At 55.8% G+C, this 10447-nt stretch overlaps 1 protein-coding gene across 1 annotated transcript in view; it reads right to left on the reverse strand.

The window, feature by feature from the left end:
* Positions 1-10447, reverse strand: part of RAP1GAP2 (RAP1 GTPase activating protein 2) — a 267961-nt gene that overhangs the window by 81156 nt on the left and 176358 nt on the right. The window contains exons 4-8 of the mRNA XM_045299948.1: positions 9420-9455; positions 5298-5342; positions 4151-4183; positions 3612-3824; positions 2104-2207 (exon numbers count right to left, since the gene is read on the reverse strand). Coding sequence (XP_045155883.1) covers positions 2104-2207; positions 3612-3824; positions 4151-4183; positions 5298-5342; positions 9420-9455 — 431 coding nt within the window. The remainder of the gene's footprint in view (positions 1-2103; positions 2208-3611; positions 3825-4150; positions 4184-5297; positions 5343-9419; positions 9456-10447) is intronic.

Below are 10447 nucleotides of genomic sequence, written 5' to 3' on the forward strand. Positions count from 1 at the left end.
CTTATCTCTTATCTGTACCTGTGTACATGCCCCGGTCTAGTCCAAAAGGAGAGGCAGCACTGGGGTCATGATAGTGGGGCTGAGGAAGCCCCAAGGAAGCAGAGGTATACTGTGTGTTTCATTGATGCTCTTACTGCACCCAGGCACCCAGGTTGACTCATCCCTTCCCTGTGGCCTCTCAGTGGGGGAATGTTCCATTGTCTGCAGGTGGGCTTGGGGTCTCTGCTCCAACCTCCCTTGTTCTCAACAATATGTTTTTGTTTGTTGGTTTGTTGGTTTGGGGTCTTCTGATGCCTGTTACCCAGTCCCAGTGACACCTCACGATCACACAGGCTGGTGTGCTTCTCCCACGTGGGCTTAGTGCTTCTCTGCTAGATAGCCAGGCAACACCCACTTTCTTCACCACCTTTGCTTATGGCCCTATGTTTTTATGTCTGGTTTCCAGCTTTGGCCTGCCATCGCTCCAAGTGCATGCAGTGACTGTCCAGATTCTTAGCTAGTGCCTCTTTTCTTTCTGTCTCCCTACCACTGACTTTCTCTTGGGAGAGCCACCCTAGAGCTTACCTCTAGGTTCCCCAGGGCACCGCTTCCAAATGCTGCTGACCCCAAGACAACAAAAAATGGCTGCGTATGGCGCTCACTCCTAAAAATTCCACGGTTCTTCTAGAATCCATCACCGTCATAAGTAATTCCTATACTAAGCTGTTTTCTAAGAAAGAGGAGCACAACTCCTTCAGTTACCAGCCTTCCGTAATCCTGTGGATTGGTTACTGAAAGATAATGGAAACACCGTCAAGTGCATGCTGCATGCCTCATATCTTTTTCTAGCATTCAGTCCTGGCGCAATATCTCAGACGGGATACAGCACTGGAACAGGAAGTTGGAGTTTCAGTTCTCATCTTACTCAAGAAGCCTACCCCAGCTTGTTCTGATTTGTATGACGAAAGGAAGAAGCATTCTTTATGGAGGCAAACTTCACTCGAAATCCTATGTGGAGATGGGGATCCAGGTATTATCCTTCAGAAAATTGGCTCTGCCTATTTAATGGTCTCTCCTCTGCCTTGGAAATATGATTTCTAGCCCGGTGAGCACAGCAAAGAAAATTGCTTCCTTTCTTAATAAAACTTAAACCCAGATTCGATGTGTGTTGACATCTCCCTTATACCCTGTCCGTTCCCCATTCCCAAGAGCAAGGCTATGGGCTCCTCTTTCCCCCCATCGTTAGCTCAAAAACTGGGGAGAAAACAACTTGTCCCTGCCCTCCCCCACCCCCGGAAAAAATTACTTTCAAGGACTTCCCTTTCAATTCAGCAAATGCACACAAGTTCAGACGCTTGGCCTTCCACTTGACCTTCCCTGTGCTTCCGCTACCCCACCAGGAACGGAACTAAGACAGGGCATTCTGTCCCTGTCACTAAAACAATGCCCATGACATAGATTACGCATGCTCCCTTCCCACTGGGCCATAACTCTTTCAAGAACAGGAACCAGGTCTTATTTATCATTATATTCCCCAGCACCCAGCACGGCTCCTGGTCCATAAGAGGTTTGCAAAACATGTTAGTTGATCCAATACAGAAACGTGTTCTAGCTCTCGTCCTTGCCAAGGTCATCATCCAGAGAGAGGTGCTTCAGCTAAACCTCAGCGCGCTCTCCAAAGCATTCCCGTTGAGAGCAACCTTCCATGGCAGCGCTTCCTGCTCACCCAACCGAGGCTCTGGGCTCTGCGTTCCCTGACTAGATGCGCGCTATATATTCCAGCCACACTGCCACCTCTGCTTTCGCTTCTCAACTCCGTGGCAGCCACAGTCTCCCACAAGAAAGAGAGACAGGGAGGGGAATGGTCCGAGTGACCTCGGGCTAGGACACCACTCCCGGATTTCCACAAGAAATGGCTGGAACACCTGAATTTCCCAGCCTGGCAACTTCAGACACAGCCCCAGGATTATAGCTGGTCTTTCCCCCCCACTCTTACCTCCCCCCCACCCCACCCCGGTCCCAGCACATCCAGACCAGACTGGTCAGACTGGTATTTCTGGGTCCCCAACACAGAGCAGGCCTGTCTCAAGGAGGCGTGGCCTCAGAGAGCCACAGCAGCCCCACCTGAGAATGATCCGAAGGTACTCGATCCCCTCTGCCTCCTCGCACTTGATGGACAGGATCAGGTTGCCCAGGCTGCTGCCAGTACAGTAGAAGTTTAGATGGTCCTAGGAACAGAAGCCTGATGTTAGAGAGGAGCAGGGACCCTCCAGACGAGCCCCTCAAACCACCTCCCAAACCCAGAATTAGGTGTCCCATGGCCATGAGGAAGAGAAGGCCAATGATGATGAAGAGGATGACTTCAGCAGTTACCAAATCCCGAACTGCCGAGTGTGCCAGGAACTGTGTTTAGTGTTTACTATTCATTGTCTCCTTTAGTCCCAACTAAATGGTGACAGCATCACCATCTCCGTAATTGCCCAGGGACCCACAACTAGTAAGTGACAGGGGCGTGTTCAAATCCAGGTCCATCTTGGCTCTGCAGCTCAAGTTCTGCCCCACCGGACACTGAGCCTCGCTCCCAGAGTGCAGCGCTCGCCAGTGCAGGCTAAGAGCACCTCTGCACCCACAGGTCTCGCCCCAACTCTGGCACACTGGCTAAGACCACCCCTTCCTGGAGCCCATCCCAGACCTGACCGAGCAGGGCAAAGGCCTGGCATCTACAGTTCAACTAGAGCCCCAGGGATGCAGATGGGGCCCACTCTTCGGGAGACTGCAAAGCCACCTCCTGCTGGAGGGGACCTTCTCAGAGACTTCTGGAACGTAGCCAGTCTGAAGGGTGGAAGAGTCAAAGAAAGGAAAAACCAGCACTTTGCAGCAGTTCGGGGCTCGCAGCATCCGTCCGCTGGAAGGACAGGCATGCGTAGCCCCAGTGCGCCTTGCAGGTCGCTGCATTTCTTATGAACTGAAGGTTGGGCACAGCCCCACACTGCACAAGTGTATTGGCGCCATTTTCCCAACAGGATGTGCGCGTTCTGCGTCTCTGCGTCACGATCTGGTCCTTCTTGAGATACGGCAAACCTTCCCGACGCAGTTTCACACTTGAGAGGCCACAGTCTCATGTAAGCATCACTTCGAGATGCACCGGGAGACCCAAAGATTCACCTGAGTCGCTTTAGGGTGCGACCCACTTTCCTGCAGCGGCTCAGAACTGGGTCCATCCTCAAAGGACTTGTTTGAATGAGGAGGGCACGAGGCCTTGAGCTATATTTACATGGAGATGGACGTTTCCAGCGTGTGGGGACAGAGTATTTTTCCTCGAAGGTATGACTCCACCCCATCCTCCTTCAGCTCTAATCACGACCCAGCCCATGGGTTCCTAGTGCATCTTTTGGGGGTGGGTCCCTACAAGAGACTCTTGCCCCGGGGCCATGCTGGCTCCTGCTCTACCCCTCTTCCCTGCCTAGGGGGCAGGACTGGTCAGTGAGCTCTCCAGCCCAAGACAGAGGGGAGCCAAGAAGGGTGCAGGACCAGGAAGGAGAAGAGGAGTGGAGGTGGGAGGAGGAGGGGACCCCTGGGCTCCCATCTGTGTGCCCCTTGGCCAGCGGTTTCCTCCGAGCCCCGGGCCTCACCTTCCCCAGGAAGTGTCTGCGGTAGGCCCTGGCTTCACTCTTGCATTCAAGCTTGTAGCTGAATGTGCTGGCCCTGAGATTGTCCTCCTCCTCCTCCTCGCAGATGCTGCTTCCCAGGGAGGTCGGCGTGCCCACGGTCTCCGGGTCCTCGATCCAGTAGCCCCCAAACTGGGGCAGGATAACAAGGGGGTACGGGCCGCCCTTCTCCACAACCTGAAAGCACAGGGCGGGTCTGACCAGGTGGCTCGCCCTGGGAGGGCAGCGGGGAGAAGCTGTCAGTAGTGGTGTCCCCTGCTCCGGGGAGGGGATCCCCATTCTTGAAGGCACAGGCAGTCATATGGGAAGCACCCGATTTAAACGTGGGGAAAGCTGGGGTTACAGAGTAAGGCCCTCAAGTCCCAGTCGCAAGGTAGAGCCAAGTAGGGACCATCCCTTTCCTCTCCACAGCCCCCCCACCCAGACCCCAGGCCCCCCACCCCACCCACAGGCCCAGGGACTGCTGCCAAGGGAAGGCAAGGCTGCCAAGAAGGGGAGCCTACCTCATCAATGCTGGGATAGGGAATATAGTCGTCCTGCAAGGCAAACCAGAGAACCGACCGTGAGTCCCCGGCAGGACCTATAACAACACTCTTTCCGGCCCCCTGCTCCCAGGCCGGGGAGCGGCGGCAGGGTGGGGGCCCGGCTGACTTCCCTAGGTACTGGGGAGCCTCAGCGGGGGACCCACAGATGAGGAAACCCTCTCGAGCCAGCTCTGGGATCCGGTTTCCCGCGAGCTCTTCTTGTCACGGACAGACCTGAACACAAACCTTGCTTGCTGGCAAGGCTGTCTGGAAAGATACTGCACTTCTCCCCACCCCCACCCTGGAGACACCAGCTTCTTACCCAGGAGGCCATCTGCTATGGATTGAATGACACCCCCCAAAACGAGGTGCCTAGCCCCTGCACATCTGGCCCTGTTTGTAACCGGGAGCCCTGATATCAATATCTCTGTGTCAGGCGGATTCTAAGCTGGTCACCTGGGAGTTACGTTACAAAGCAAAACAGACCACAGAGACAAGCACACAGGAGGTTAAAAAACAAGACACAGCGTGAGGATCATCTGCAAGCAAGGGGGCGCCAAGGATGGCCGGCAGGCGACAGAAACGAACCGAGAGGCCTCCAGGAGAAATGGACGTGGCTGCGATCCTGATTCGAACTTCGCACCCCAGAGCTGTGGGACAGTAAAGGTCTGCCCTGTAAACCTGACTCTTTGTGGCGTGCGTGAGATGGCAGCACTTAGAGACTAAGTCGCTGTCACTAGATACCAGGCTTTCTCTAATCCCATCTGCGGGCCGCACCCAGGCGAGGGGGCTGAGCCGCACTGCGAGGCCCTGGACTTGGAAGGAGAAGCTGAGAGCTAGCAGACTACCCGCTGATTCCCCTCAACCCGGCGGGCATGGAGGGTGCAGCAGGGGTGTTGAGGGGTCCAACTGCCTCGAGGGCTCACTCGAGGCGCCCAACTACATCAGGCCAAGGCCCCCTTTGCTGCCCATCACGCATCGGTCTAGCAAGGACGTGGTCCTTTAAAACGGCTCTTGGGGTAAGTCCGTGCGAAGGCAGGGGTTCAGATAGAAAACCTGCCCGCTGCTCCTTCCACCTGCCTCTCGTCGATACCCCCTTCACTGGGCCCTCACCCACCCAGCCCACCTTGTTCTTCTGGGGTCCTGGCTTCTGCTCTTCGAGCTTGATCCCCTGCGGAAACAAGGAAAAGAGGATCCGTGGAAGAGCAAAGGTGACAGACGAGGCGGAGCAGAAAAGCAAAGCGCCTGGCCTTGCTGCGGGTTAGTCACAACACAAAGACGACAGCCACCGCCAACACGCGCTGGGCCCGCACCGTGAACAGGGTGCCGCTGGCCACGCTCAGTCCTCGTGGCACACCCTGGCCAGGTAGCAAGGCACCATGGCTAAAGCAGGGCTGGAGCCGAATCGCCAAGCTCAAACACCAACACTGCCCCTGATAAAGCAGCCCCGGGCTCCGGGCTCCCCTCTGTACAAAGGGCACGATGGGGGCACCGACGACCGTGGTAAAGGTTGAACAAGGGCCTGGTAAGCACTCAAGGACTGTGCTTGCTGTGTGATCGATGTTACGTGTTTGCTGTCGCCATGACCAGAGCAGACGTGTCATTGGGAGGTTAGGCTCTGTCTCCAGGTCACATAGCCAGAGGGGAGGGGCAAGGCTGGTGAGTGTGCCCCATGCCCTCCCTGCTCCGCTCCCTCTCTGGCTGGAGGGTCTACAGTGACCCTGGTCCTCATTCAGTCACTTGTGACCCTTGACAAAGTGTAACACACCTTTCACCTCAGAAATGAGGATACCAGCACCTGCACACGCACACGCACACGCACACCTGACCCCTCCGCTACTGCCGGGATGAGATATGACGACGGGACTGGGGACGAGGGGTTCACCTACAGGTATCTGGGAACCCACCCCCGAGGAGCGCAGACGGTTCACTGTCCAGAGGTTCTGCGGTGGAATTCTGACTTCATGGGGTTTCGCAAGAGGGGCGTGCACGGGGGTGTTGTCAAAAACTGTTTGAATAACTTGGGAGAGGAGACCAATTCGGAGGGGAGCGTTGCAGAAGCCATCCCTGCCTAAAGCTAACCCAGGATCTTCATCTTCCCAAGTGGCCTCCCTCTGCAGGCTCCAGGGAGGAAACTGAGGCTCAGCGGAGGACCAAGGTCAGGGCCCGATTTGAAACACAGCCGAGGCCCCCTGGGTGCCTCTGTGGAGTCCAGGCTCCCTGGGGGCATTTGGAGGCAGCCCTCGCTGACTTCTCAGGGCTGAGCACCGGGCTCACCTGCAGCGGTTTACAGAGGGTGTGGGAAGGCCCCTCCCACCAGACAGGTGCTCCCCTCCCCTCCTCACAGAGGGAGAAAACCACCTGGGTGGCCCCGCAGACCCTGTGCAGGAGGGCAGAACTGGGCAGATGGGGAGGGGTGATGTCAGGAGTTGCTTTTGTTTGCTCTGCATTAGTCATGCCCTGCCTGGGAACAGACCTCGGGCGGGAGAACCGTTCAACGCCCTCCCCCACAGTGCACACACACACACACTTACTTTGCTCACCTCTCTGTGCGACACCCGCCCATAAGCCTCTTTTGTCTGAACCAAGAGACGGAGCACCCGGTAAGTGACTAGACAGGCTATTCAGCTACAAGGTGTATGGCTAGGACTTGAACCCAGGACTGACCAGATCCAAAGCCTGGCCTCTTAACCCCCACTGCCTCACAGGGACGGTTTCCCATCTTCAAAGTCCTCCTCTCCTGGGCTGGGAGTCAGGAGTCCTGGGTCCTCGCTCCAGCTCTTCACAGCTTCACAGTGACCGGGCAATTGAAAGGAGCCTCAGTTTCCACATCCGCAAGGTGATAGACAGGGCAGGATGTGGTCACTAGGCCCCCTTTGTCATCATGACTTCCCATGATGCCGATGTCCCGCTCAGAGCCACGGAGGGGCTGGGTCCCTGCTTCAGATGGCCACGTGTCGTCAGGCCCACTCTGGCTTGTGAGGTCTCCAAGTGGGTCCCAGCAGGACTGTGCTCCCCACCCCAATGGCTGTGCTCTATCTGAAACAGACTGCCAGGCTTCTCTTCCCAGCTGCCTCAGGATGGGCTCGGCCTCCCCGCCTGACAGTTAGCAGCCAAGTGTCCAGACAATTTGCACCACCCGGGGGTTCTGTGAGCCTGGGGTTTAATAAAACCAGGGTGATGTGCTTCAAGCCCCAGCAGTCTCAACTAAGACAGAATAAGCAGACCCTACCCCCACCCCCCGCGGTGGGTACACAGAACCAAACACACTGTCTCCAAGTGCATTCAGACTCATAGCAACCTCATAGGGCAGGGTGGGTTTCCAGGACTGTAACTCTTTACACGAGTAGAAAGCCTCGTCTTTCTCTCTCAGAGTGACTGGTGGCTTCAAACTGATGACCTTGCTGTTAGCAGCCCGGTGCCTAGCCCACTACACCAGCAGGGCTCCTTATGGAATGCAAACCAAACGAACAAACCCGCTCTCATCACGGCGATTCCAACCCTACAGCACAGGGGAGACCGACCCCTGTGGATCTCCAAGACTAACTCTTTATGGGAGTAGAAAGCCTCGTTTTCCTCCCTCATAGCGGCTGGTGGTTTTGAACTGCTGACCTTACATTTAGCAGCCCAGGATATAACCACGATGCCACCAGGTATACAAAAACCAAACCAGCTGCCATCGAATCAATGCTAACTCATAGTAAGCAACCTTCCATGGGTTTCTGAGACGATAACTGTTCACGGGAGCAGAAAGCCCAGTCTTTCTCCTACGGAGCTGCTGGTGGTTTTGAACTGCCGACCATGAAGATCGCAGCCCAGTACGTAACCACTGCACCACCAGCGGTCCTAGAGCTATACAAAGGGAGATAAAACCAAGACTTCCTGGCCTCCAGAGGCTCCCAGAAGACAACAAGCCCAGCAGGCGCTAAGCAAGAGGAGAGCTTGGGGCTGCCTTCTGTGCTCAGAGAAGTGCTGACGGGGAAGCAGGGCACTCTGGCTGGGGGTGGAGGGTGGGTGGGCTTGCGGGAGCAGCAGGGAGGAGGAGGGGTGACCAGCTTCCCAGGGTGCCAGGACTCCTCCTTGGCTTGAAAGTGAAAATCCTCCCTTTGCTCCCAGCAGCGGCTTCACATTAATTATACCCTGTCCTCCACCTCTCGCTGTCATGGAACACGCCATCCTCATTTCCGCAACTGGATCACAAGTCCCCTAAACGCTGTAAAATTAGTGTGTTCCACACGAGGCCCGGGCACAGCGCAGGAGCATGATAACTTGCTCGTGGTAATGGCACAATCGCTCATAATCTTCGTCCCTCCGGCCCCACCAATCCCCACGCTCAGGGAGACCCGGCCTTCCCTGGGGACCACACAGCCCTCTCAGCACCCCGCCTGCAGTCAGAGATGGGGTGAGAACCAGACGTGCCCCTCCTAGGAGCTCCAGAGGAGCTCTGGTGGCGTAGTGGGTTACACATTGAACTGCTAGCCACAAGGGCTGCGGTTCAAGCCCGCCAGCCAGCTGCTGCGTGGCAGAAGGATGAAGCTATCGACTCCGGTAAAGATTTCAAGTCTCGGGAACCCGAAGAGGCCATTGGACTCTGTCCTGCAAGGCTCACTAAGAGTGGGCATCGACTCCTGGTGGCGGTGAGCTTCTTAGAGTTTCTTCAGGAGCCCGGGTGGCACTGTGGGTTAGGCGTGGAGCTGCCAAGCACAAGGTCTGTGATCCGCACTCATCTCGGGAGACAAACGTATAGATCTACAGTCTCATCTCAGAAACCTATCCCATCTAAGGTCACTGCGAGTGGGGATCAATTCGATGGCAGTGGGTTGGGTTTGGTGGGTGAGCGGGGGTACCTACAGAGGTCTAGAAAAGTTCATTCCTATTAGCATTAGGTCCAGGGCTGTTTGAGCCCAGTCCCACCCCCCCTGTTTTGCCCCCCAGACCAGACTTCCTCTAAGACGGGCTTTATTTCCAGGAACAAAGGGCTCTTTCAGACCCTCCACGTCCGCAGGATTGACGGCATCCCCTCTTCTCTGCTGGGAAAGTTCTGGTTTTTTATCTGCTCCTTGTCACTCAGGCAGGAGTTTCCCAGAATTCCCCATGCCACGCTAGCCTGGGTCTCTCTTCTCCCGCCCTTCCCTTGGAGATGCCCACGTTCTCTGCATGGCTCATCCCAGGTGCTGGGTCCATGCAGACAGCCAGGTAGCCGCAGTCCCCCACCCCGGTCGCCACTCCCTCCTTTGAAGACACTCACTTGCATTTTCTCCAGCATCTCGAAGAACTCCGCGGACTGAAAAACACAAAGAGGGTGGGGAGAAAGACGGGCGGTCAGCCAGGTGGTGCGCTGAGAAAGCTTCTCCTCACCAAGGTCTGGAAGCCCCGTCCGTCCCTGAGGGACAAACCCCGCTTGGATCAAGAGGGGTCATTGGTTTTGCCTGGGCGGGACTGCAGGACTGAACACCCTAGTCACCTAAAACCCAAAGCCACCACGGCTGACCGGTAGCCCCCCCAGAAGAGCAGCCGCTTGATTTCTGTCAGGAGAGATGCCAGTGCTGCCCGAGAAAAGCCAAGTTCCCCCCCAAAAGCCTGCCCGTCCTAGAACTCATCCCAGCCCCGCCAGCAGGATTCGGGTTTGGGGTGGGTTCAGCCCAACAGGGGGGCCAAGGAGATGACCAGCACACGTGGTCTCCACTTCAGTGGTAGCCCAGCCCTTTGTCTCCCCATACACGAGCCCACTCGACCCCCGTGTATAAAACAGACCAATAAAAACCGCTTTGGCCCGACTCCATGGGGGCTCCAGCTTCTGAGGTCCCACCTTCTCCCTGCCCCTTGCCCTTTGACCCTACAGGTTGTGAACCAAAGCCTGACGACCAACCAACTGCAGGCTTCAGAAGCCTTTTAGAAGCGCGGCACGGCGCTTGTCCCAGCCTTTACCCCACTCGGAGGCTGCCCTTGTCATTGACCTCCAGGTAGGGACAAGAGCAAGAAAGAGGAAGAGCGATGGGGAGGAGAGGAGATGGAAGCTCGGCCGTCAAAAAGCAAATGCGGAGTTTCCTCAGAAGCGCTGTCCTCCTGGCATCCCAAGGACCCCGCTCCACTTTCTTTCTTTTTTTTTTTTAACAAACATTTGGTTTATTAGATAATTCAAAAAACATTCAATATTTTATATCTGTATTAACTAATATTTGAGTCCTAATTTTTTTTTAACATTTTATTAGGGGCTGATACAACTGTTATCCCAATCCATACACACATCAATTGTGTAAAGCGCATTTGTACATC

The sequence above is a fragment of the Echinops telfairi genome, unplaced genomic scaffold, assembly GCF_000313985.2.
Source record: "Echinops telfairi isolate 266 unplaced genomic scaffold, ASM31398v2 ScPeMD7_7458;HRSCAF=8496, whole genome shotgun sequence".
Lineage (NCBI taxonomy): Eukaryota > Metazoa > Chordata > Mammalia > Afrosoricida > Tenrecidae > Echinops > Echinops telfairi.